This window comes from Kickxella alabastrina (assembly GCF_025024165.1).
Source record: "Kickxella alabastrina strain RSA 675 chromosome Unknown BX661scaffold_3, whole genome shotgun sequence".
Classification (NCBI taxonomy): Eukaryota; Fungi; Kickxellomycota; class Kickxellomycetes; order Kickxellales; family Kickxellaceae; genus Kickxella; species Kickxella alabastrina.
Window position 1 is genome coordinate 158,191 of NW_026251474.1, and position 26,285 is coordinate 184,475.

The 26,285-nt window shown below is 41.7% G+C and overlaps 7 protein-coding genes and 3 non-coding genes across 10 annotated transcripts; 3 read left to right on the forward strand and 7 right to left on the reverse strand.

Moving 5' to 3' along the window:
* Positions 1-550: 550 nt before the first annotated feature.
* BX661DRAFT_63644 (uncharacterized protein) lies at positions 551-2,320 on the reverse strand. Its single transcript, XM_051539351.1, has one exon. The coding sequence runs from the start codon at positions 2,030-2,032 to the stop codon at positions 590-592; it is 1,443 nt and encodes a 480-aa protein (XP_051394032.1). The 5' UTR covers positions 2,033-2,320; the 3' UTR covers positions 551-589.
* Positions 2,321-3,665: 1,345 nt separating this feature from the next.
* On the forward strand, positions 3,666-4,221 carry BX661DRAFT_63648 (uncharacterized protein). Its single transcript, XM_051539352.1, has one exon. The coding sequence runs from the start codon at positions 3,776-3,778 to the stop codon at positions 4,100-4,102; it is 327 nt and encodes a 108-aa protein (XP_051394033.1). The 5' UTR covers positions 3,666-3,775; the 3' UTR covers positions 4,103-4,221.
* Positions 4,222-5,841: 1,620 nt separating this feature from the next.
* On the reverse strand, positions 5,842-7,304 carry BX661DRAFT_177277 (uncharacterized protein). The gene is made up of 3 exons (XM_051534591.1): positions 6,634-7,304; positions 6,115-6,530; positions 5,842-6,067 (listed from the first exon to the last, which is right to left on the reverse strand). The coding sequence occupies exons 1-3, from the start codon at positions 7,091-7,093 to the stop codon at positions 5,873-5,875; spliced, it is 1,071 nt and encodes a 356-aa protein (XP_051394034.1). The 5' UTR covers positions 7,094-7,304; the 3' UTR covers positions 5,842-5,872.
* A 3,642-nt stretch (positions 7,305-10,946) lies between these two features.
* On the reverse strand, positions 10,947-12,639 carry BX661DRAFT_177278 (uncharacterized protein). The gene is made up of 6 exons (XM_051534592.1): positions 12,065-12,639; positions 11,964-12,020; positions 11,672-11,865; positions 11,426-11,650; positions 11,330-11,387; positions 10,947-11,294 (listed from the first exon to the last, which is right to left on the reverse strand). The coding sequence occupies exons 1-6, from the start codon at positions 12,369-12,371 to the stop codon at positions 11,281-11,283; spliced, it is 855 nt and encodes a 284-aa protein (XP_051394035.1). The 5' UTR covers positions 12,372-12,639; the 3' UTR covers positions 10,947-11,280.
* A 465-nt stretch (positions 12,640-13,104) lies between these two features.
* On the reverse strand, positions 13,105-15,317 carry BX661DRAFT_177280 (uncharacterized protein). Its single transcript, XM_051534593.1, has 2 exons — positions 14,550-15,317; positions 13,105-14,499 (listed from the first exon to the last, which is right to left on the reverse strand). The coding sequence occupies exons 1-2, from the start codon at positions 15,227-15,229 to the stop codon at positions 13,296-13,298; spliced, it is 1,884 nt and encodes a 627-aa protein (XP_051394036.1). The 5' UTR covers positions 15,230-15,317; the 3' UTR covers positions 13,105-13,295.
* A 5,771-nt stretch (positions 15,318-21,088) lies between these two features.
* Positions 21,089-21,762, forward strand: BX661DRAFT_196168 (uncharacterized protein; the record flags this gene model as incomplete). Its single annotated transcript, XM_051538028.1, has 2 exons — positions 21,089-21,543; positions 21,636-21,762. The coding sequence occupies 2 exons, from the start codon at positions 21,089-21,091 to the stop codon at positions 21,760-21,762; spliced, it is 582 nt and encodes a 193-aa protein (XP_051394037.1).
* A 2,279-nt stretch (positions 21,763-24,041) lies between these two features.
* Positions 24,042-24,113, forward strand: BX661DRAFT_t10. Its single transcript has one exon. It is a non-coding gene; the product is annotated as a tRNA-Glu (tRNA).
* BX661DRAFT_196170 (uncharacterized protein) lies at positions 24,060-25,495 on the reverse strand (the record flags this gene model as incomplete). Its single annotated transcript, XM_051538029.1, has 2 exons — positions 24,060-24,072; positions 25,167-25,495. 2 exons carry the CDS (start codon positions 25,493-25,495, stop codon positions 24,060-24,062), a joined length of 342 nt encoding a protein of 113 aa, XP_051394038.1.
* On the reverse strand, positions 24,621-24,725 carry BX661DRAFT_t24. Its single transcript has one exon. It is a non-coding gene; the product is annotated as a tRNA-Tyr (tRNA).
* Positions 25,496-25,945: 450 nt separating the features above from the next.
* Positions 25,946-26,019, reverse strand: BX661DRAFT_t23. The gene has a single exon. It is a non-coding gene; the product is annotated as a tRNA-Ile (tRNA).
* Between the last annotated feature and the right edge of the window lie 266 nt (positions 26,020-26,285).

The following is a 26,285-nucleotide window of genomic DNA, read 5'->3' on the forward strand; positions in this document are numbered from 1 at the left end:
TAGTATGTAGGTTTGCGGTTGGTAGTGTGTAACAATACCAATGTTTAACACTGATTTTTTAGATCGACCCATTGGAACATGACTTCTTTTCATAAACCAAAAAACGACCAACAAAGAAAAAAACAAACAATCACTTATTTTTTGTATTGAAATCAATATTTGATATTCGAATGTATAGACATGTGTGTATAATCTACACAATATGCACAGTTTTGCCCAAACAACAGCTCATTGTTTCTAAAAAAAATCAGTTGCACAGAATGATTGACTTTAGGCATGTGTAAAAAATTAGCAATAAAAAGAGCCGCCTTGCCAAATGACTACACTTAATACACACGCGGAATATATTTAAAAGTTGTGGATTGATTTGAAGTGCACTTTAATGTATCATAATTATTATGATTTATACTTTTTACTAAATATTAACAGATAGTAAATTTGTTATGTATTTGTCTTGCACGGCTTTTCACTAGCACACTCTTATAGCTTAAATGCATTCAAGAAGTATATTGAACCAACTCATCAAATTGTTAAAACATTTAAATTGGTAGTCGATATACAAATATACAAATATTTAATTTATTAAGCACTAAATCAATTGTCGGTCGTGGGAATCGTAGTGGTCCAAATGCCCGTTTTGAGCCGCGCCTGGCTTGAAAGGCGCGGTCATTACAGCATCGGGGAATGATATCGGTGTGTACAACTGTGACTCGCCCAGTGGTACAATGTAGCGATCAGAACTGTTAGCTGAACCTTCCCACTTTCCCACATTTTGCGATAGCGGTCGTAACTTTGGCGATGTTGAATGGTTTTGTGGTGACTCTGGGATTATCTCCATTATAATATTATCTTGGCGATGCCCCGCCACACCCGGTAAATGAGAATCCAAGCTGTAGTAAATGCCAGCATTTGTATACAGTGGGTCTTCAAAGTTCTGAGAAAAGGCATTTTGCGCGTTTTGGATAGAAACACTTGCATTTCCATTGTAGTTTCCATTGTCTCTCGCATAGTAAAACCCAACTTCCTTGTTTCCCGTTGTGCTTGCCAGCTTCATTGTACCGCGCATATTATATGAGTTCGGCATGCCTTGCTTTTTGGCGACAGCAGCGTCCGAGTCGACATCGTACTCGTTCTGTAGACCATCCATGCGTAGCTTAAAAACCCAGTTGTTGAGGTAGCGCTGCCGATTAAACATGCAGTTGTACAAGGGTACGCCCATGATTAGCCACCACATTACATTTGTCGCAAAGTGGTCCAACGATGTGGTCGCTATGCGCAGACGGACGTTCAAGGGATACTGCGGACTAACATAGTTCATGACAGTCTCGAATACGAGTAAAAGCAATACAATGGCGCATGTGACTGTCATCTCGCGGGTCTCGTTGAACGAGCTTTTAATGTTGCGGATCTTCCAGTGGATAAATATCACAACAAAAAGGGACACCCACATGAACGAAAATAGAGCCGCCTTGAATGACGGATGGGAATTGCAGATGTCCAACAGAAGCAAATACTGGGTCGTAATGGAAGGACTCAATGCTTGCGAAACAGCGCCATATATGACCAAGCACAATAGGTACAGTCCAAAAGGTAGGTACAGTCCAAAACTGTGGTAAGGAAGATTTCGACAAAACACGCGGTACAATCCGTACGCCCGCAGTGCAATCAGCGAAGCCAGGAGGCAGACGCCAAGCAGAATGCGCATCCACACGCCAAATCCCTTGCAATTAGTCATGGACGACGTGGCAAGCTGCAAATGCCCGTTGGACTGGAGATCCCCGACAAACCACAGTATGGATGCCACCATTGTTAGCGCCATGATTATTGGGTTTTTTGACTTTAGCGGCGGGTAGTTTCTGTTCCACAGCATATACACAACCGCCAAAAGACCCAGAGTATAAACAGATGTGATTATGACCGTCATGATTGCGTCCGCCTTGCCGCGCGGATCCAAAGAATACCCGGCCGCCTCGATAAACATTTGACGTAATAACTCGCCCTTCGGCGTCGTAAACGATAGGTGGTTGCCCATTCTGTGAATGTGGCGTGGTTAATTGTATGTGACTAATATTTATGTGGGAATTGAACGATGCGCAGAATAATGCTTTGGAGATAATAAAATAGAATATGTAATAGATGGATAGATGGAGTTTCGAAAAACGCGCCCAAAAATTCACGTATAGCAGACAAGTAAAAATGAAATAAAATATGTAGGCTGAGCGTTGCACAAATTGAGGGAAAGAAAAATACTATTGAACGATGTTTTAGTTGGGCATAAAGGAAGTATTTGTACGAGAATTTCGGACAGTGCAGATGGCTTCTTGGCCAAGAGACTAAATCCGGATGCCGACATTCTCGCATACCCCAGATGGAAATGTGGTAATCCTAACTACTAAGCAATAGTTAAATAAATCAATAATTAGACGCAGGATTCAACGGTCGGAATGAGCGAGAGTAAAAAAACTAAAATGTGCGTATCAGTATTCCAAATGCAGTTAGGTGATCTTCACCTTTTTCGTTGTTTGTTTATGTATACGCAAAAAAGTATAATACACTTGCTTTCAACATGCTCGGACTCGGCTCTATGTTTTTTGGATTATTTTGTAAACCAAATCGACAATATAAAAACAGAGTAGACAATAGTGCGGTGTCACCATTAAAAATAACGTCCTTTTTTGAAAAGAATAAATCAAATAGGCTTCAATTTTGTATTCGCCAGAAAAAAATTATCATGTTTCGTAAAACGTGCTAAAATCGTAGAAAGACTGCCAATCAAAACTTCCGCAATTTGGTTTATTGGACGGAACACGCGACGCAATTTGTGGAATTTTTTTGTAGCCAACAGCGTGTTGTTGGTTTCAGAAAAGGCGATCAATCAACTTTTTTATAAAGAAAAGCGAAAAATCATTTGTCTGACCAGCCGCCGAATGAAATAGAAATAGAATATTTTTTAAGATTGTATCTGCTTGCCACACACACGCTTTTGTGTTCGTCCAAATTCCATGATGTAGCGAGTAGCCCCACGTAATCTCAAGGCGGCTTTTTGCCTTGCTTGTGAACAGCGCTTCGTTTTGTCAATAAAACATTTATCCAGAGAAGAAAAATATTAAGGATGTCAGCCATCACGCAGTTTGATATTATGTATCTGGTGCACATAGCTGCCAAAGCAAGTGAGCGCTTTTGTTGGCATCCTGGAAAAATGACATGCCCTTTGTTGATTTTGATGTTGACGAGTCAGTATACGCGTGAGGAATTTTGGACCGGCCTTGGCCGACAAAAAGCAAAGTTCGTTTTATATTTTTAGTCAATCTGAACATTCGACTCAATGAGCTGTCCATTTTTGGACTATGTTCTGATTCTCGCTGAATTTTTCCAACCATAAAACTATAAATCAAGTCGCAGCCGAATAAATGGTGATGGATACAGCTTTCGTTAGTTACTTATTCAAAGTGGTTTATGTATTCAAAATGTAAAAGGTAATGTCTGTTGGATGCGCTAAATGACGGTGACTCTGGCCTTGCTTCTGCTAAAATATCTTCAAAACGACGCTCCATTGCGCCTAGTGACCGAGGTTCTGGACATAAGCCGCTCCGCTATTTTCATAAAGTGGGCTTTCAGGAGGCTATGCAAAGGTCCTCTGATATGCTTCTCTGGAATCAGCCTCCTTGCTCTGGTATCTTTTGTCACTCATTTGTTGAAACCCTCAACTGTCTCCCTTTCCTGCGGTATTTGAACGCAGCATGTTATCTCGCACATTGTACGATACTGACAATCCATGGCTGTGGCCGCCGGTTGCGTCCATATCTATGTCGTACTCGTTTTGCAGATCGTCCTTGCGCAACTTCAAAATCCACCGATTAAGATACTCCTGCAATTAAACATGCAATTGTACAAGGGTACTGCCATTAGTAGCCACCAAACACAGTGGCCCAAAAATGGTTCAGAGTTGTGGTCAATATGCGCAAAGACACATGCAGAGATAAAATGGGCGTACGTAGCTTATAACCGTGGAAATAATAAGTATTCTAAATATTATTGTGCACGTCACCGTCATTTCGCGACCCTCGTTGAACAGCTCCTAATGTTGCGAATCTTCCAGTGAACGGCCATCATAGCAATCCATAGCCACATGAATACAAATAGTGATGACCTGAAAACAATGTTATATTTGCAGATATCGAGGGCCGCAAAGTACACCATTGTAGAGCTGGCTTTAATATTTGCGAAACCACTCCGTAGACAAGCATGATTGCGTAGTAAATAACAAACGGCAGGTAGAGTCCGACGGTGTGGTATGTAAGGACTAAAAAGAACACGCGGTACAACCCGTACGCCCTGAATGCAAGCAGTGCACATATATTGCACGCGCCTAACAAACTCGCATCCAAAACCCGAAAGGCTTGCAGTTGATCATAACCGTACCCGCAGTGCGCAGGCGTCCGTTGTCTTGAAGATCACCGACAAACCAGATTGTGCATACAACCATTACCAAAGTCATAAGTATTGGGCCCTTTGACTTTAACGCGGGTAGTTTCTGTTCCACAGTAAGAATAGAACCGCCAAAAAATTAACCGAGTAGGCAATTGAAAATATAGGAACCGTTATTGCATCTGCTTTGCCCTGTGGCTCCACCTTAATTCTAACACCTCGCCGTTTTTTGACGCTGTGGCTCGCTTTCCACAACCGTAAATGATATCTGGTTGCCCATCCTCTGTACGCCGTATGTATATTTGGTTGTAGTCTGAAAAATATAAGTATTATATAATAAAAATTACAAAATAAAGCCAGTTGAATAACCCTTCAAAAATAAGACTGGAGGTTTATGTGCAGCGGTGCAGATAAATAGCACATACGCACGTCGAAATACTAGTATTTTTTAATAATAAAAATTGATTACCATGCGGATTTGTCTTTACGTGTTTCATTGAAAATATTTGCAGACACTGGCGTACTTTTTTCTACCAGTTGCATTAATTTTTCTTTATCAAGTTAACTTAAAAGGCTTTGCAAGCATGCTCAACCAAAACCTTTAAAAATGACAAAAAGTGGCAGCAATAAGCATATATTAAAAATACAGCCTTTGATTTACAATTTAATAAAATAATAAGAAACCACTGCAGGAAACATCACATATATTGCCATTACACGTTTTGACTCGGTACTAAAAAACCCACAAAGAAAACAATTGTACGATGTAAAAATAACTATAAGCGTAAAATTCTTGCTGCTCGTTGGGCTTCAAGGACTGATTTAATTGGTGGGCTACAGTGTCGAAAAATGAGAAAAGCGGTTTCTGAACGCCGACACTCAAAATTAAGATTGTCAGTTTGCAGGAATTACCACACAAATAATACTGTCAATGCACGACTTTGCACTTACTGCTGACGGCCTGCCATCCGCTGAAAATGCCTAATAATCAGTTTTCAAACTATACAAGGCTATCTATTTTTATTATTTAAAATAAAGACTGCTCAAATATTTATGAGCCTGCAGATTTCCATTTGCAATGGCATTGTATTTCAGTTTGAGCAAAAAATGATTTTTATTACTTAGCACTTGCCAGCAGTCTCAGCAACTTTGTTGCCAAAAGCAATAAACTAATGTTACTAAAAACACAAATCTGATATATCGATTAACAAAATTTTAAATATAAAATATAAACCCTATTTACATTACGCGTGCCTTGTATTATGTAACATTCGTAATTTAAGCCCAAATATTTTAATTAATAAAATTAAAGACATGGGTTTATTTTTTGCACTGCTGCTACTTTTATTTAGTCGCCCAAATTTTGTTTTTTAGCCTTGAGCAGCATTACCAAAGTATAACAACATAAATTTTGTCTATGTAAAATTCATTAATATGATTCTAGTTAATATCTGTTTAATGCATTAAAAGTTGGTGACTCTGGTCTTGTTTCAATTATAATGCTCTCTTGACGGCGCTCCATCGCGCTCATTGACTGCAAGCCCTGTATATAAGCCGCGTCATTATTACCATAAAGTGGGCTTTCGGGAGCCCTTGAAAAAGTATTTTGTGAGCTTAATCTGGAATCGGCCTCCTTGCTCTGATAGCTTCCGTTAGTCATTTGCAAAATCCTTTATCCCCCTTTACGTCATTGCTGTGCGCATTGTAGGAGGACAAATATATGTTACTATGCCCGCCAGTTGCATTTGGGTTGATGTCGTACTCATTCTGCAGACCGTCCTTGCCCAGCTTTAAAATCCACTGACTGACATACTCCTGTCGGCTAAATATGCAGTTGTACATGGGCACAGCCATGATAATCCACCACAGTGCGTTGGTTGCTAAATGACTCAAAACAGTAGTTACCACACGAAGGGTTGTTTTCAGGGCATAAAACTGACTTGTGTAGTTCATAATTGTCATAAACACGAGGGCTCCAAATATGATTGTGCATGTCACCATCATCTCGCGCCTCTCGTTGAACGAACTCTTGATGTTGCGAATCTTCCAAAAAACCCCTATCATAACAGCCCATGTCAGCCACAAAAATACAAAGAGCATTGCTTTGAATGATAGGTGTGCAACCACAAGTCAATTTTCTCCTCGTAATATATGGTAATTTCAGGCTTCAAAACCTGCGAAATAATTCCAACAATAAGCAGACACGTGTAGTAATGGCAAACGGCAGGTAGAGTCCAATGGTATGATACGGCAGATTGAGAAAGAACACGCGATATAATCCGTACGCCCTAAACGAAGTGAGGATACACATGGTGCATGCGCCCAACAAAAGCCGAACCCAAACGCCAAACGCCATGCAATTGTTCATAATCGTACCTGCAGTGCGCAGGTGTCCGTTGGCAATCAGGTCACCGACAAACCAGAATGCAGACGACGCCATCATCAGGGTCATGAGTATTGGACCCTTTGATTTTAGCGGCGGATAGTTTCTGTTCCATAGTAAAAACGCAACCGCCAAAAAATCAACAAAGTAAATAGAGGACAATACAATAACCATGATTGCGTCTGCTTTGCCTCGCGGGTCCAGAGCTAAATACATTGTCTCGGCAATTTTTTGGCGCTGCAGCTCGCTGTCTAAGACCGTAAACGATATTTGGTTGCCCATTGTTAATATAGGGCTTTCCAAAAGTAATGTCAGTCCAGAAAAAAATAAAAAAAGTGTTTAAACCACGTAGCAAGTTTGTGTCCAAATATAATTGCGTATGTATGAGATAAAGATTAATAAAACAAATGGCGCCAAATAGCAAAAATAGATATTAATGAAAATAGAGGGTGTTGGAATGAAGAAATATAGGATATAGAAACTTTATTGTACGAATATTATACATTATTTTGTTTTTGAATACAAGGGCCCAATACGTCCAAACGTAATAAAATTCTTAAAAGGAAACACTGTCTTGCATGAGCAAATTCCACATTTGAATGCTGATTCATTCATGACAGTGTTCTTTTTAGCTTGAGATTTTCCGATTTATTTTTGCAAATTTGTGTTTGTACCTGCCCCAAAGATAATGCATCATAAATCACCGAATTCAAGGATGACACATAAAAAAAACATTGAAAAAAGATTTTCTGGATTTACATGTGCATTTGAATATGTAAAAATAGGTATAAATCCAAACATGTACGTGTTTGCAGATTATTTGGCTACCTCAATGCAAAAACCACAAAGAAAAGGTTAATCATTTATGCAAAAATAGGTGCGTAAGCAGAATGGGTTGTACATTGAGTTGCACACCTATCTCAACTGGCTATTATTACTTTTTATACAATTCCTTACTAAATTGGATTACATTGTATTCAATGAAATTGCCTTGAATTAAAACATTGTTTCCATACTCTTTTGGTTATTTTTTGCATTACGGAACATCCTTCTGTATTTGCTGTGTATAGCTGTTTATGCTGATGTGCGGTTGAAAACAAAATAATTGTTTAATTTGTTGGCATTGTATTTATTTATTTGTAGTCATATGTTAATTTTAAAAGCCATTTAGTATTAAATAGATTCAAGTTAATAATGGTTTTATGGTAAAATCTAAAAATCAAAATAGACACCTGAGTACAGACAATCCACCATGCCTGTTGTATATATATTGCATTGAAAACATGTATATTTATAAGAGAAATACTAAATTAGCAGGCGCTTGTCAGGATTGAATTGGTCCAAATGCTTGCCATAAATATTATTTCTGGATTTATTACCCTGGTCCTCGTCAACAATATTATCCATTGCATAGAAAACCTCGCCAGTATTATTGCCCGTGGTGCTTGTCATTAGCAGCACCCATAGCCAGTAGCTGATATTGCATTGGGGCCAACGTCGTACTCTTTCTGCAAGCCATCCTTACGCAGCTTGTTAATCCAATTATCAAGGTATTGCTGGCGATTAAACGCGCAATTGTACAGTGGTACACCCATGATAAGCCACCAAAGCAAATTAATAGAAAAATGTTTATTGACGTATTTATAATCCGTACGCGGACATCCAAAGGATACAGCGGGAATACGTAGTGAATCGTTGTAACGTATATAAGCACAAGCGTTATTAGCGTGCATGTTATCATCATCTCGCAGCTCTCGTTAAAAGAGCTCTTGATATTACGAATCATCCAATGCACTACAATCATGCCAGTAATGATATCCATATAAAATAAAACAGCCCTGCTTGAAATGCCGGGTGTTAGTTGCATATGTCGAACTCCGGAATATATTGTCGTGATTTTAGGTTTCAGAACCTGCGAAATTATTCCAACGATAAGTGCGCAAAGCCAGTAGATGATAAACGGGAGGTAAAGACTCAGACTATGGTACGACCTGTGCAGATAAAATACACGGTACATTCCATATGCCCACAGCGCAACCAATGAAAGCATGCCGCACACGCCAATTAAAATTTGCATCCACACCCCAAACGCTTTGCAGTTAGTCATGGTGTATTTGCCAAAGGAACATTTCTCTGACCTGAAGATCTCCAACAAACCAGATTGCAAACATCGCCATTACCAATGTTATAAGTAATGGATTCTTTGACTTTAGCGGCGAGTAGTTTTGTTCCACAGCATATACGCAATTGCCAAAAAGTCCAACGAGTATATAGACGACCATAAATTAATCATTATTGCGTCTGCTTTGCCGCGCGGATCCAGCTTTAGCTTCATGTTTTTGCCAACCGTTTGGCGTGCCAGCTCGCTTTCAGTCAGTGTAAACGATATTTGGTTTCCCATCCAATAAAACAAGTAAATATAAATAACAAAATTAGTTGTAAAAAGGTATGTGTAGAAGTAAAAAATTTTGATGTTAAACACCATGATAATTATATTTATCAGAATACAAAAATTCTACTCAAAAATTGACGGATATTTCCAATGTTGTGTATTTTGTTTTGTGCCTTTGTGGTGTGCAAATTTTGACTTATTCCACACTTGTTTTTGGTTTAAATGACAATTTTCGTTGGTGTACAAAATAAATTTTTTATAAAAACGTATTTTGGAATTTGATTTTCAAAATGCAGATTCTAAAAAAGAGATACATGAAAATAGCCAGTTATCAAAATATGCATTCAAGTTGGATTGCATGGAATATGCACATCATTATGTCAGCCAACAAATTACAAATACATGCAAAAATAATTTATTTGCATTCATATGCCTATATCATTGGTACAATATATCAATGTACCAAAATATTTTACAAAAAAATATCTCGGCCAACTAGTGCTTCTTTGGTTCGAACCCGTGAGAAGCTACTCAATATATAGTGGTTACAAGGACATGCGTGTACAAAGAAGAACAAAAAAGCTGACAGGGTTGTCAACGTAGCCCACCTACAGTTGGATCTCTGGTCACTACAATGTGGATGGAAACCAACGGGCAAAAAATGCTGGCTCTTTGTGGAGACATTATCATGCCTTGCCTACCAAACAGGTTTTGCCATTGACAGGATGACAACTGCATGAGCAAAGTGCTGATGAAGCATATTACGGCGGCACGCACCAAGGAGGTAATTATTCCTGCAGAGAAATTGACAGCAGTACTAGCAAAGCACCGGGAGTGGCACCGACGCCAGACACAGCACCAATACAATGGATTTCATCCGTCACTCCTTTGCATTAAAGATGTGAAATGGTATCCCGATGCATATCCTGACCAGATATGTGTCTATGCCCGTCGCCTGCTGTCATACCATGGGACATAGGCCATATGTTACGTGTCCACACGGGAGCGCAAATTTGATGCGAGAGACTTTCATTGGGATCTTTGGACCCAGCGCAGACTCGTGCTGAGACAGTCAACAGTCTCCAGGTGTACCAGGACCGACAGATGACATATTGGAGAAACTCGAGAAGCGTGTGGACGCCCATTACCAGACAAAGAAGCTAGACTTGGATATGAGGCGTGGTTGGCAGGAATCACAGAGGACATGCACACAACGCTGGTCAAGAAACTTCAATGGGAGTGTAGAAACAAGCAATAGTGTTTGTAAACAAAATTATAAACAAACAGCACAGCTGGTACAGGATAAGGTACGACCTACAGATTAAATAGAAAACAATTGGATCCTTGACGCCTGGGAAACGCCGGTTCTTGATGAGATTACAATTTTAACAAACATCCCGAATACCGAATCCGTGATAAGACAAGGATAACGGCCTACCGAAGTACCGCGGACAACAGCAATGAGGACGGCAGACATGCAAACTAGCTATCTGGACACGATTGACACTCTAGGTGGCAGATCAAGTGCTCGGGTTTAGTTTTATTAACACCCTAGCGGAAACCTCCACCTCCAGGCAACTAGACCCAGGTCTGGATAATTCCCAACTACGCCGTCCATAGAATAATTTTTTATAAGACATGTAGTCAGGTTTTGTAATAGAGCCTACGATGGGCGAGGTGGTACGGTAGACGATCAATCTTATTCATCAACATTAGGTTTTGTTTTTTACTTGTTTTATATTTGTAGAATGTATCTATTTTCTCTCCAGAATATTTTGCGAAAAAAGCATTGTTTTTAAACAGCAACATAAAATATAACAGCGTAGTTGCCTACAAAGCAATTTATTAATGCTGTTTTCCATTTAAAAATATGCAACTGCTTTTAATCAAATCAAATATTCAAAAGTTTGGATTTTATGCATTTGCAGGCTGAGCTAAAAAATATGGACTATCGAAAATCCATAAATTTATATCAAGTAATGACCGTTGTTTAAGCTATATTGTTAGTGCTGTCTGAAGAGACATCCGGCCAATGTGTCTGCTTTGGGACCATGGTTTTGAACTCACTTCAGCTAACTCAGTGACTGGCATCTGAGTGTTTGTAAAAAAAGCTAGTTCAACCGCACCCTTAGTGCCAGCTGCCTTACTGGTGTCATCTCCGTAAAATAATCCCTGATCATCAGACTGTTTATAGTTGTACAGTCTTTGTTTGGCGCGGCAACTGCAGCAGCCGCCGCGTTGCTATTTAAAGCCGGAAAATTGTAATCGACATGGTACTCGCGCTGCAGACCGTCCTCGCGCAGCTTTATGGTCCATTTATCAAGATACTCCAAGCGATGGAACAAGCAGTTGTAAAGTGGAACGCCCATGACACCCCACCAAATGGAGCTTGTAGACGCGTGTGCAAGCACTGTCGAGGCAATGCGATAGTTTTGGAGGAGAGAGTACTGTGGATGCGAGAATTGTACCAATGTCAGAAAAAGGACCATGGCAAACAAAATAAAGCAGGCAACTGTCATTTCGCGGCTCTCGTTGAAGGAGCCCTTTATATCCCGAATGCACCAATTAATGACTGCAAGACATACCCAGGTGAGCCAAACAAACACGTAGACGGCAATTTTAAACGGAGTTGCCACAGTACACACGTCGAGAAATGGGATTACTCCGCAGTGCCCGCGGGTTTGAGAGCAAGAGCAACGACTCCGTAGGTCAGAATGCACCCAGCGTAAACAGATATCGGAATATAGAACCATGGTCCACTGTAGGGCATGTTCAGCCTAAACACACAGTACAGTCTGTACGAGCGCAGCGTTTGCACTGCACACAATCCGCAGATCCCAAGCAACACACGCACACAAAACCGAATGAGCGGCAATGGATAAAAGCGGTCCCAGCAAGAGGCACGTGTCCGTTTATCTGCACATCGCCAACAAACCAAAGTGCCGAAGTTATGAATACCAGAGTCATCAATATAGGGCTTTTAGACTTTATCGGCGGATACTTGCGATTCCACAGCATCAGAACCACGCCCAAAAGATTGATTCCGTAAACCGCTGTTATAATTCCCACCGTCGCGACATCCCCCCTAGTGCGCGGGTCGAGCTTCATTTCTAACGCACTAGCAATGTCAATGCGAACCTGTTCAAACGCCGGATTGATGTATGTCATTGTTTATTGATTTGTTTGTGTGTGCAAAGTGGTGTTGTAGCTGCTGCTGTAGTCGTTGGTAACTGATGATGGTTACACGCGTAACCTGGTAATGAATATGAGTAGCGTAAGTAGGCGCAAGCTATGATAAAGATAAGTGCAGTTTCGTAAGCTGGAATAATTATTTTAAAAATGAAAATAATAACGTAATGGTGTGAATTGTATCGAAATAAAAAATATAAAACCAAAGAATAAACCAACGCACGCTCTTAAAACTGTGACCAGCTGATGAAAGAGAGATGAAAAACCAATACAGAAATGGAAAAATTAAAGTTAGATATGTAGCACGCATAAAGATACTATAGCAGGCTGTAAATCAAACAAATAAGGCGTCTTTTAACCACCCTTATTCCTATTAGGCACGGATTGGACACAGATCGACCACGGTAACAAGCAAACAGCCTGTAATGTGCGCAAAACAAGCCTGGACGTGTATTTGTGCGTGTGAGTGCGATATAAATTGCGGTAGACCGATATGGAATTTGGGGAGGAGGCCCAGAATTGAACCCTAATATTCGTTTCTTCTTTTGGACGAAAGGGGAAGGGGCCATCGTGGAAAACCTTCTACGGATGTCAACGTTCTGAAAATCAACCATACAAAGAAAAGTTCAGTTTCGACCTAAAGTGCTAAAATTTGCGCAACACGCCGTTCTGTTCTGTTTTCTTTTGCTTTGGGGTGTGAAAAATGGTCGCCCTCCATTGCAAAGATTTTCGTAACACATTTTGCTTTCTATATTTGTATTCCATTTTAAAAAAAAAAACTGGCGGGTGTCAGTGGGTTAAAGCTGGGTCATTCGAGAGGAAATGACCAATGGCGACCCTAACAAAAGTTTAAAAATAAATTAAGAGAAACAGAAAATATGGACTGACAGTGCCAATATTTGTTTACTTTTTTGTAGCTGCCACAGTATGCTTGGCCTCTGTCGCGGGGTGATTCTGTGTCGAGGAAGTGTGGACAGTATTTCTGCGCGCATAGTCGACAATGAGATCACCAACCATCGCCGCCGTCAAGTCCACTATCGCTACTAGCTGTCGGTAGACGTCGGCCATTGCTTGGACGCCGTCGCTCCAGCCGCGCTGCAGCAGGGGCCACATCATGATGCCAAGCGCGTCTAGCTGCCGCTTCAAGATGTGCAGAGCCTCACCCATGGCGGTTTTGACATGGCCCGCGAATGCGCTCGATGCTATGACCTGCCATTCCAGCAAAATCACCCTCTGGGACCTGCGCCAGAGCGCGGCCAGCACTGCCGTGACCCGCTGTCGAGCGAGCAGCGTGCGTACCCGCGCAACCAGGTACTTTCCGAAACTCTTGACGTGGGGAACCACGAAAAGCAGCAGCCAGCCGTGCAGAGTGAGTGCGAATGGAACGAGCACCTGCTGCCACAAAAACCTGCCTGAAACAGCCGTTGCTCGGATGGCTGGAAGCAGCACGGTGTTTCTGACATGTGAATATGCAGTAAGACAGGCAGTAAAGATCCAAGATTGCCTGCGCACTGCCTCAAGCAGGGCCATCCATCCGCAAAGCAGCATCAGCCGGTATTTCACCAGAAGCTGCCAAGTCAAACCGACGAATCGAACGAGTGGGGTTTGCAGTCTTCCGCAGATGTTGGCTACGAATACCGCAAGGCGCACACATTTCGCGTAGCCGGCCTGCAGCGCACCAAGCACAAGCACAAAGCCCCCGCTTGCGGTTTGCACTAGCCAGTCGGCTGCAGCAGTGCACCATTGCACAAAGGGTAGCAGGGCGTTAAAGTAAGCTGCACACAGAGTATTGGCAAGCGCATCAGCGCACCATGGAATCGCGCGGCCAACAGCCAACACATAGGCCCACTGCAGCCAAGCAAGTGCCGGGGCAACCCATGCCGCTGCTGCACGCCAAAGCGCAGGGTTGAGCCACCAGCGCTCTCTGCTGACCACCCACCGCAAGCCAATTCGTGTCCAGCCAAAAACAATTCGAACATCGCGCATGAGATCTGTCCCTAGAACGCGCACTGCCTCGATGGCCCGGCCGCCCAGCCAAACAGCGCGTGCGTACGCAGATGCCAGCGCATCGACTGATGAGCGCAGTCCAGGGCCAGGCCGCGCAGGACTACAGCTTCGATAGCGTCGCGAGCAATTGGCCCTCCAGTCTCGGCCCACCAAGTAACGAACTGCACCGCCCACTGGCCGCACTGAGTGATTGCGTCTCCAATTGCTGGGAAAGCCACGTTGAACAGCCATATGACCGTGTGCTCGATGACTGAAATTACAGCCGCTTGCGTACGACGTCCGAGCTCGAGCCGCTCTGCCAGCTTTGAGCTGTAATCAAGGGCATGTGTGACCAGTGCCTGTGCTATGAGTAGCGAGTTTGTCGCGGTGTCTCGCGCCATGTCAATGACGCAGAACACCAATAGCTCAAAGACGTCCCAGCCTAGTCTGAGTACGATGTAGGCTGTGGCCAGGGGCATCAGCGGAATCGCAGCTACAAAGCGCTTCCACCGCCTTCGTTTGACGTTTGCCTGCTGGCCCTGCAACTCACGCTGGTCCAGCTGTTCGTCCTCGCTGTCCCCGCTGTCTTCACTGTCTATGGCCGATGTGCTCTCGTAATCGCTGTGTGCTATGATATGTCTTCTCCTTCGCCGGAGCAGCTCTTGCTCGTGGTTGTCTTCTGAAGCGTGCAACAGTTTTTTCTGTGTTTTAGCCAGCTGCCGCTTGAACAGACGCCGCTCTCGCCAGTCGCTTGTGTATTGCCGAGCGGCACAGAGTACTAGTATGACAACTACCGCGCATGCCAGAGACACAGTTTGCAAATTGTAGTCGGCCTTTTCTCTAAGACCCATTTTGAATTCAAATCATTGAGCGATAAATAAAAAATAAATTAATAGTGGAGTGGAATGGAAGAGAGGAATTAAGCAAACTTCAGTGAAGTGGAAAAAAGCCGCTTTTTGCCAAGTGCGATTGACTTGTGACTTTTGTGGCACATACGCTCTTATTTAGATGTGCTTGGTCATATGATTATTTTAAAGCGTTGGTTTTTTTCATATTTGTGCCACTGGCGCCAGTGTCGTCGTTATTATTCCCGCCCACTGAATCAGATCACTGGCAAGTTATTTGATTTGATTGGGGTCTGTGAAATGGACTGCTGGACGGTATACATTTCTTCTTTTCCCCCGCGCACCCAACACAATATTTTCGGATCTCCGCATATTTTCTACACCAAATTCCATATACGAATTAGCTTTGGTAAATAGTACAAGGGCTCAGGGAGCTTGAGGCAATATTTGGTTGCGTTTACAATAATACAGATGAGATCTGTCCATAATATACTTTAGAAAATTCCGAGCGGACAGCGAGAAATGCCGCAGCTTCGGGGATTTTGAGGGTCTCCGCTACCACCGGCGCCGCCGCCACCGTTGCTTGATTTTTTCCAAGTCAATTCACTTTGCATTTGCTTGCATCTCGCGGCTGGCAAAAAAATAGTGTGATGACCGTAACACACTCCATCTGTTTTTCCATTTTTTTACCGAATAGAAGAGAAAGCATACTTTGGGAATATGGATGATTAAAAAAAACATGAGAGCTGACAGCCTTCCGTTTCTTGTCTTTTTTCTTCGACTTGGTAAAAGGATTTATATTCCCTTATACTTTATATGACTGTTTGTAAACTTTGAGCTTCTCATTGCTTGTCAATATTTCAATTGTTTTTGTATATTGAACTACTGATCATATTTAGCCAATTTTATGCTTTTTAGAATACTTTTTGCATTAGCTGTATGAAAACCACACGAGTGCTTTTAGATTGATGACGATGGCAGCAATGTTTTGCAGCTATATTCCTATCCGTCGGGCTTTCGAGCAATGGCGGCAGTGGCGGCGATTGCATTGTTTGGCGCCGCGATGGTGGGTGCCCATGACGAACACGACAGGCGAATTCCATGGCGATGCCCGGAACTTTTCCCGAAGAGGCAAAATATTCAACTGGCCAGAAGAGCCATTGGGCTGGGCGCTCAAAGTTCACTTGACACTGTGTTTGATTAGCTACGTTTTTTGCTTCCATCAGATAAGATATAATTTGGTTGTGCTTAGGCTGTTGAAGATCGGTCATTCCAACAAAAATAAAAGCACATCGAGCTATTGCGAAGCTACAATCACCACGTGGTTTCTTAAATGCATTGATTTCTTCTTGAATGCATTGGTAATCCGGGCCGACTAAACATATAAGTCCACTCAACTTTCCACTCACTACCAAGCAGGCTGATCATGGAATTGTCAATGCACAAGTACCATTGCATGGTACAGCTAGCTGGTCCGCTGATCAGTTTTCTGGGAAATGTCTTTGGCTAGGTTAACGGAAATCTAAACAACGTGTACGCTTGCTTCGGCTGGTTATCCTTAGTCTGCTTGCTGTCTAGACAGCCATCAACTTGTGCCTCGCGCCGCGCGTTGTCAAGCGCTCGCGCAAAGCAGTAATCATATATTGCATAATTGGCGTTGCACAACTGGTGTTAACGTACATGGGCATGGTTCTTGGTGTTATCAGCTACCTCGGCCTGTGCGGCCACGGGCACCTGGGCCAATGCATCTCCCACTTTGCTCGCGGCACGCGCTAGCAATCTCGTCAAGTTCTTCCTGTTGTCATGCGTGTGTGTGGCCCGGAAATGATTGAGCTTCGGCGGCCACCCGAGCTCTATGAGTGTCATCATGATGAATTTGGCCTGATCAGCACATTCACTGAGCACAATTTTCAAAGCAGTGCCTCCAATGACTGGTCTCACAAGGACCTGCAGCACATGATGATCGCATTTCGTGGTTTGCCGGCGGACTCTTGGGCGTACTCATGACATGGAACAGCAATCCGCGCAACCGCACTCCGATTCCCTCAATCATCTCCATTGCCACAGGCATATCGATGATTATCTACCAACAGGAATTGCGATGGCCTCGCATGTGCATTTCCTCTTCAGTACCTCGCTTGTTTATTTTGAACTCTGAGTATCTGCGAGATTACACCAATGGCATCGGAGTACTGAAGAGGACCGTGGCGAACCTCCAATGTTCCAGTACATACCTGTGTTCTTCATGTGTGCCTCGGGGATTTCTTTGATGGGCGCAAACCGCGACATGGTATTTATGCTGGTCAACTTGGAAATTGACATCGCCGCATATGCGCTGACGCTGCTGAGTTTCTGCTTCGTCGTCATTTTTTTTTTATCTGCTCACCGATCTGTATTTCTGGCTTCTCGATGTGTCACCAGGAAAATACAGCATTCTCAGCGAGGAGCCGGTGCATGAAGCCAGTTTTCATAAGCAACAGCACCAGCAGCAGCGGCAGCCACAAAACAGAAGGCACTCAAACATAAGCCAGACATCGACGCTCAACCACTCGTAACGAGACGAGATCATTACACCGGACGTATTTGAGGCGTAGTTCAATTTAAAAAATGATACCTGTTGCTGTCTATTTTCTTAATTGGGCGCGCGCTCCATCTTATTTTACTTATTTTAATTACAAAACATTTGCCCTTGGTTTCCAGATTTATTTATATGTAACGTAGCAACCCATCAACCCACGCTGTGGGCAGCTAAAGTACCAAAAAATAGAAGGTTCTAATTGTTATTAAAATCCGATTATATGTTATTAATAAATAAATTGTGTGCGCCCGAATTTTCAAAAAATGACAAGCTTTACAATATGGTGTTCCAAATGGAATGAGTGTCAACAATATAATCTGTTTTTATTTTGTTTCCTGATTTAAGAAACAAAAATGTGAACTAAAAACAATGATGCGTTTTGCTTTTCCACTCTACATTTTATAATTATAATGAGCATGGGTGGATTTGAAAATGTGTTGCATTTAGTAAATTATTACCTTCTTTCTTTATTGTTCGAGTATACCATTTATAAAAGTGAAAAGAGAGCCTGTATAGAAATATGATTTATGATTTATGAGTGACGGAGCATGTTTGAGGCTATTTCGGCTCTGGTAATGACAATGCATTATCCAAAAAAAGTAAATATATAAAAACAAGCCGATGTGGCGTTTGTTGGGGCATTATTCGCGGGGGAAAAAGCTGTCCGAAAATAAAACATTTTACGGAATAGAATGCATACCCATCTGCCTGCCTGTATATTGCAATTGCTGACCACTATAGAAAAACATTAGGTGAGCTTCTTTTTTACTACCAGTGTGCGACTACACAACTTGAATCTGCATTTTGTATCCGACAATAAAAAAGGGTTAGGTTGTTTACCTTTTTACCACCGCTGAAACCCCCCAAAGCAAATAAATAACAAAAAATCGATCGACACTTGTGTTCTTCGAGCATTTCCCGCACTTTTGTAGCTCACCTCCAATATCTTCACAACTTGAGTATGAAATGCCCGGAAGAATGTGAGAATCGCCGCTTTAATTAGTCATTTGTTTGGGATGATGCCGTTGCTAGTTTTGTTCGTGGATCGAACATGTTCATTTTGCGCTATGGCTGGCGATCAATTATAATTTTATTTTCTTCTTGGCCAGGGGAAATGTAAAACTTTCTACCAGCCATTCTGCGAGCAGAAGCAATGTTTGATATTTGTTCACAAAGAAATCCCCAAGCTGTTTTTTCTCGTTGATTATTAGCGTATCTATCGTTTATCGGTGTCTGCTGTTCGCCATGCGATGTTGTTTTTGCACATGGATATTGTAAAGCATTCTGACTGCAAACATACAGATAAAATTGGAAGCACGATAAATGCCAAAAACACTGATTCTGCGTTCTCAGCAACTTGGAAACCAACAGCGTGCATACAATACACAGGTGGGCGAGATTGAGAATAAAACCAAGAGCGAGTGCGAAATCAATGTTCTCAAAACCTTGGGCAATCTCTCAATTGTTTTTTTGGCGGCCAAGGTCTAGTTTATTGTCTAATTGAGTTGTCTGTTTTTGTGAAGAAAAAACCGGACATCTTGGCCTGGTATTCCGCGGTATGTTATGGTATAATCACAGCGGTCGAGAAGAAACAAAAAGGAGCGCCGCGTCCTGGGAGTGCTCTCTTCTCAAACATACAAGTACTGCCCAAGAACTCATTGACTTGACGCTCTCCTATTGGCCTGTTCAGCCACAGCAAAGGCGGATCTATTTATGCTTTTGCATCGGTGTTCACATTCTGTCGCTCTCATTTTTTTTTTCTTTTCTTTCTTTCTCCCGTTTCCTCTTCTTCCCATCTTACTTTTTTGTGCATATATTTTTCGTTTACTTTTGTCTCTTTATCGCAGCTCTTTATAGTATATATTATTTACTCTTTCATTTTTGTATTATTGCATCTTCGCTTTCGTTGTTATTGCCTGGCAGACGCTGCAAAAACCAATCATCTGACACGGAGCCTATAACATGTACGTAATTCTATTTTTGTAGCCAATAAAACAAACCCGATGGCCATTATTTGACTACAAATATATATTTACGTTACCGCGTTGATACTTGCTTTAAGCCGCTTGACTCACCCTTCCGCCAACTTTCCCAGCATAATACTATTATATCTGCTGCAATTTAGCGGGTGGTTGTTTCTTGGCCAACACTATTTTCAAGTTTAATTCTTGGGCCGTGAATCCATTTTCTTTTCGATTGACAATTCTGCCCTTTCTGGATCGACACTTTCCCAGCCTACTGTATCCATTCGTCTTTTTCATGACTCAATCTATTGCTAATCGCGAATCGCCAACTGTCTATCCCCTCAGCCGCTGAGCAATAAGCGTTATTATCCTACAATAAAATTAACGGGATTCAATCACCATTCCAACTGCTAATACCTGTTTTCTTTTAGTGCCAGCGTGCTTATTATGAGCTACTTTTTTACTTTAAAGCCGACAAAAGATTATTTGGTAAGCCCGAAAAGAGGTGGGAAAACCGTTCATGCAGCCAATTGCTGGACATTGGAGTATTTCATGTCTGGAATAAGGCATGCGTGCAGCTTGGTATATGCTGAAAATCTCTTTTCTCATCGATTTTGCAGCTCACGAGTGGTCAGTATCATCAACTGCATAAATACTTTATCCAATTATTTGTTCGATTTTTTCTCACTCAAAACCAAAACATTTTTGCTTTTTATTACCACTTGGCGCTCTGCTTTTCTTTCAATATGATGATCATTTAATTCAACTGAATATTGTATATAGTTTTTTACCTACTCCTGCATCATGTCTATTATTGTACAATACATTGCCAGCACACCCAAGTTATAGCCAACGCTATATAGTACGTGTTTTTTGAACTCACCTATTGTTTAAACGTGCGCACCACTTTTGAATATCGAGATGATTTGAAATCGGAACCAATTTTTCGGTTGTCTCCTGTCATCTTTTGTTCGTGCACACAACGCCTTCAGCTAGTTCTCATCCCCAAAAGGCTACGAGGTCCCTCCCTTCTTTATCTTTGTTTGAGTTATCGGATATTACTTATGTTTATTATTGAGAATGTGCGCCCGCCTTGGACCAAAGCAACCTTGATACTGTCGAGCCGATGTGTATATGTTTGTTTTTCCTTCTTCGAACCTTTGGTTTTTGTTTCCAAACATCAGTGGGCACTCGCTGCCGATTTTTCCTCCTTATTTTTATTACTTTTCGCACTGAGTATTAAAATACTAATAACTACTTTCTTGTTTTCATTTCATTTATCTTGCTTTCACTCTGTGTGCCTCGCAAACTTTTAGAAATAGAATGGATGCTGACCACAGCAGAAATAACCAGCGGTCGGGAAACACCAGAGGCACTCGCAACAATGGCACCAGCATTGGCAACAGCAACAGCCAAAACACTATAAACGATAGACGCAACAGATCAACCGGCAGCTCTGCTAGCGCTGACAGCAGCGATATCAACCCCAACGACATCAATGCACCCAGTCGATCCGAAAACAATAGAAATAACAGAAACAGCATCCATAATATTGCCAACCAAAATGACAGCGCGAACACTGCCTTATGGAAAGAAGATCTCAGCAACCTGCTAACCCCACAGACCGTAGTAGAGCAAGCGCAGGTGCGGCGGAGAAAGCGTAATCGCGAAGCCGCTCGGCGCTCAAGACAGAGGCAAAAGGAGCGCGAGCAGGAGCTGGTTAAGCGCCAGGATAAGCTTTCGACTCAATTGAAGTCCTTGGAACAGGAACTGGTAGAGTGGCGTATTATTAATTCGACCGCAGTGTGGTTGAAACTGAATCGACTGCGATTCGGCTAATTGATCCCGTTGATGTTCCGGATGGCGACAGAGTATTGGTCGACAGTATTAATAACGTGTACGCACTGACTATGCAGACGCTCCAGTTAATCGGGGTTCTGCAACTGCAGCTCGATGAAATTACAACTGAGCTCAATAGTATAATGGGGTCTGACTAGCAAATAACTAAATAAATTCAGACAGTCATTTTTTGTTATCTCCTACGCACATACATATATATTCACACAAAACACAACGTTCTGTATCCCTATCATTCGTGCACACCTTATTTCATCACGCATTTTTTTGCTGCGGGTGTGCCGCTTGGTAGAAATCAAAATCAAGGGAAAAGCAACCATTCAAATAAAAGCAAGCGCCTAATACTTCGAGGCCGCTGATAAACAAAAAAGGAGGGAAATTAATGAGTGTATGTAAATGAAGAATATAAAATGAAAAGGAAAATATATAATAATGAAATGTTTTGTTTTTCAGTCCAGCGCGCAAAAAGCGAAACTCGAAGGTCCCAAGCTGGCTTGGGAAGATGGGGTTTTTTGGTGATGAAATTGTACAGAAAAGGACTTGGCAATCAAATTCCGGAGAAATTAGTTATCAAACCGGAACGATCGCTTGAACATATTTTTTTTGTGTTTGGCAGAACATTGCTTCTTTATCGCGTTGAAAAAAAAGGAAAACGAGTCTTGAAAGTCGTCAAGCCAGGTTCCCATTCTCTCCTCGTCAGTCAAAGACGTCGGAAAAATCAATGCTTGTCAGCGCCTCATACAAAGAAGAGATCGCCTTCATGATTTGACGCGAATTCGGGTAGAAAGCGAACCCTGAAGAGGACCGCGTCTCGGCGATGTATCGTCTAAAGTCGACCTCTATACCGCCCAAAAAGCTGTCGCGCTCATCAGGCGATAATTTGTCATAGGCGCGGCCTGTGTGTATATCTGTATAGCCCAAGTTGATATTGGACTGCGAGCTGGTACGCGCGCCATTGGTGTCGCGACTGTGTGTAGTTGTTGCCAGAGAACAGGCCATTGTGTGATGATGAGAATAGTATGTGCTGAAATATACAAAGTATTGGCGAGAAAAAGAGGTCAGCTGTGGGCTGTAATATTCGCTATATATTTTATAAACAGAAAAATGTGGTTAAAATGGCAAAAGTGAAAACGAAGGAAAATAAAAAAGGATTAGTCAACGCGAAAACTATTTATACTTTGGGGGTAGGGGAGAAAGAAAAGGCAAGGCAGGCGAGTCGAAATCAAAAAGGACCATGGGCCACAGAAACTGCGCGCAGCTCGGGCCAAGCAAATGTTTTTTTCCGAAAGAGCAAGCTAAAAAATAGAGGGCAAAAAATAAGGCTTGTCCGCTGATTGTGCCACGTGAGGCCATTGGGCCTTTCCGTGATGCAAAAGAAAAAATTTTGCTATGGCCACCGTATCTGTCTGCCAATGTTGATCACTTTATCGCCCAGTTGGCCCTCCTTTCTGCCTCTTCCCCTTTTTAATTACTAAATTTTATTGTTTGTAGCTGCCATATGCAAGCTCTTGGCGCTTTTCTTTTTCCGTTTCTGTTTTTGACACTTTACAAGCGCAATTCCGTAGTGAGTGGTATTAGTTTATTTTCCTTTCCAAACTTGAACATTTATTTCTTTCTGTTTTGTGAAATGAACTTTGCCAGTAGCAGATGATACCACAGTGTGTGATTTGGGTTTACTTTGTTCGTTTTTTTCTTCCACAAATCCCAACCAAAATGCTGAGGTGCTTGCTCGATTAGCAGTAACAGTATAAAAAGAACAAAAACATATATGTTTTACTGCCAAAACACTTACTGCAAGGATACGGAGATTCGCTTTTTGGCCTGCCGCATACCTTTTGTTGATTCGTTGCGCCAACTGATGCTGGAAATTTTTTAAAACAGAGACGCCGCAGATAGGCAAGCAAAAGCCCAGATCTGATGTCCATTTTTTGTCGGTTAAAGCTGCGATTCAAATTCTACCCATCAAATATGAAATTTAAAAAATAAATGGCTACTGTGTGGCTTTGCAGCTGCTATGATCACATGTCAGTCTCAGAGATACTTTTATTTTCCTACGAGATCTAGATGTAAATGTGGCTCCAGAGGCGGGCAATCAAAAGATATTGTTTGGTGTGATCTCGACAACAGTGCCACATCGCACCTTGCCACACTCGAAATCATCCACGTTTATCAGGCAATACACTCAGCAAACTATTTAATGGCAAGCGTACATAATTAGGGGACACCTTTATCAGCAAAACCAACAATGAGTGCTTAGTTTATCTTTTAAACCAAACAAATCTGAGAGCAGTCATTGAAGATATGCAATTAGTTAATAGCAACGAATAAAGTTTATTTAAACCTCTATTTTATTACACAATATGTATTTTTTAAATAGAACAGTTCAGCAAGTCAAATTAATCTTGACAAATTCGGTTAATCCGCAATGGTCTAGTGGCTAGGATCCGACGCTCTCACCGTCGTGGCCGGGGTTCAATTCCCCGTTGCGGAACATACTTTTTGCCACTATTCTAAAGCGGCAAGGCTTTTGTTTTTTGGCGCTCTTTCTTTTTTACTCTGCATCTGGTCAATCTCAAGCAAGCAGGTTCGGCAACTTTAAATTTTATGTTTGGTTTTTTTGCCGCTGCACAGCTCACACAAATAAATTTTCATGTGTAATGTCAACTACGCAAAGCACCACAGCAACTCGCTGCGTGTTGAAATTTTGCAAAAGCTTCTGTGACTGTGCAGTATTAGCACTATCAAATACAAAAAGCGGTGAACACTTGTGTGTTATGAAAAGATCAAGAGACCCTTTTTCATTTGAACAAATCGCAAAATGAAAGCGGTTTGGCTGTATTCAAAGCACAGCCATAGCTAATTGTCAAATGCTTGTAAAAAAATAAAGGCGCTCAGCACAATCAAGATTTTTATACCAAATAAAAATGTAGAAGCAGCGCGAGCGTCATAATCACAACGCTGCCCCCAAATCATCAGCAAAAAAGAATACCACAAAAAGTCCGAAAACCCGGATTTGAACCAGGGACCTAGAGATAACAACTTAATACAAGCTAGGCTTGTAACGCAACTACAGTCTCCCGCTCTACCGCTGAGCTATTTTCGGTGATTTCTCTGAAACTAATAATGTCCAGTCAGTACATATCATTGCTAATACATTTTTTGGGAATAGGAATGTCTTGTTTTGGGTATAGTTTTTGATTATGAATATTTTGGCTGGCAAGTAAAGAAACATACTGCACATACAAAAATACGGCTGTGAGCTACATGTTTAAAATTAAGCAAATAATAGCCGGGGGTATCTTGAGTCTGTTGGTTGTTTTGTAATGTAAAAACGTTATTTTCTAGAAATGGTATCGCTCTGTTTAATATATATTTTATTTGCCTTCAAAAATTGCCAAAGCATTTTTTATAAAAAACTGAGAAAACATTGATATTTGGCACTAAAAATATTTGAGCGTTTTTTGTGCTCTTGCTCATGGACAATAATTATTTGCTGCAGCGTTTGTATTTTCTTTGCAGGCTGTGTTGATTATTCAAAAAAAACAGCGCGGCTTTGGAGCATTTAGCGCCAGAAACCAGTGCCGCACCCGCCGCACCCGCCCCAGCCACCGCAACCACCGCATCCACCAACACCCCCCAGCCACCAATGCCAACGCCGACGCCAACGCCGACGCCAGGACCAACACCACCCCAGCCACCAATTCCGCCACATCCACCACATCCACCGCCACAAGCGCTGCGCTTAACAAGCGCATCATTAGCATTGTTAGGCGCCGATGCATGCGGAAGAGGGTTGGCATTGGCCGCGGCCAGTGAGATAGCGGCCAGCACGGCAACAACAGCAGATCCAAAAAGAGTAGTGAAGGTGGTCATTTTTCGATGTAGTGGGTTTTGTAAATATGTAATGAATTGTAATTCAATGTGTGTGCAGATAATATTAAAGTGTTTTTAAGTGCAAATGTAAACGCCTTTTATACTTTAATTTTTGCTAAAAAAGGTTGTGTAAAAATGGCCCAGTTTTTATTTTATATTTCTAAAGATAAATCATACGATTCAAATCACTGAATAGTAAAGAAATATTTTATTTGTTATACAACCAATAATCAATAAACTACCATTAAAACTTTTTTGGATTTCTTTCGAGTTGAATTACTTGCAGAGTTTGTCAGATATCTGTCTGATTACATACCAATTCAATAAACAATTAAAATTCACTATACATGCAAAAATACAACTTTGCGGGTTTGAAACTTTTAGTTATGAAAAGCAGCGAAATCTCGGAAGATGGCAAAAAAGTACAGAAATCAAAATGACAAAAGTAATTGCTCACTACAGGGGTCGAACCTGTGACCTACGCGTTATTAGCACGTCGCTCTAACCGACTGAGCTAAGCGAGCTGAAACGGCTTTTAACCGCTTAATTCGCTTGTTCTGAACATTGAATTTATTAAAATATATGAGCAGAAACTTGTTAAGCTGCTAAAGTTATGCTTGTCAAGATTTGCAGGGTTTTAAAAAATAACTTCAATTTACTATTTTTCACTTAACTAGCTCAAGCCTTTTTTGCCATAGACTTGCAAACAAATTTATTAGCTGGCTGGTAACAGTTGGTAGGAGTTTACTAAATTTGATAACGATGAATCTAATACATTTTTATCCACACA

What these genes read in the sequence shown, in the direction of transcription:
- BX661DRAFT_177280 (XM_051534593.1), bottom strand. Translation starts at nt 15,229, where the DNA reads ATGGGTCTTAGAGAAAAGGCCGACTACAATTTGCAAACTGTGTCTCTG. An exon ending in GCGGTGCAGTTCGTTACTTG is followed by an intron (nt 14,500 to 14,549) that starts GTGGGCCGAGAC and finishes TCGAAGCTGTAG; the next exon opens with TCCTGCGCGGCCTGGCCCTG.
- BX661DRAFT_177277 (XM_051534591.1), bottom strand. Translation starts at nt 7,093, where the DNA reads ATGGGCAACCAAATATCGTTTACGGTCTTAGACAGCGAGCTGCAGCGC. An exon ending in GCCGTTTGCCATTACTACAC is followed by an intron (nt 6,531 to 6,633) that starts GTGTCTGCTTAT and finishes TATCATTCAAAG; the next exon opens with CAATGCTCTTTGTATTTTTG. An exon ending in ACAATGCGCACAGCAATGAC is followed by an intron (nt 6,068 to 6,114) that starts GTAAAGGGGGAT and finishes GGAAGCTATCAG; the next exon opens with AGCAAGGAGGCCGATTCCAG.
- BX661DRAFT_63644 (XM_051539351.1), bottom strand. Translation starts at nt 2,032, where the DNA reads ATGGGCAACCACCTATCGTTTACGACGCCGAAGGGCGAGTTATTACGT.
- BX661DRAFT_63648 (XM_051539352.1), top strand. Translation starts at nt 3,776, where the DNA reads ATGGCTGTGGCCGCCGGTTGCGTCCATATCTATGTCGTACTCGTTTTG.
- BX661DRAFT_177278 (XM_051534592.1), bottom strand. Translation starts at nt 12,371, where the DNA reads ATGACATACATCAATCCGGCGTTTGAACAGGTTCGCATTGACATTGCT. An exon ending in TATCCATTGCCGCTCATTCG is followed by an intron (nt 12,021 to 12,064) that starts GTTTTGTGTGCG and finishes GATTGTGTGCAG; the next exon opens with TGCAAACGCTGCGCTCGTAC. An exon ending in TAGGCTGAACATGCCCTACA is followed by an intron (nt 11,866 to 11,963) that starts GTGGACCATGGT and finishes GGCACTGCGGAG; the next exon opens with TAATCCCATTTCTCGACGTG.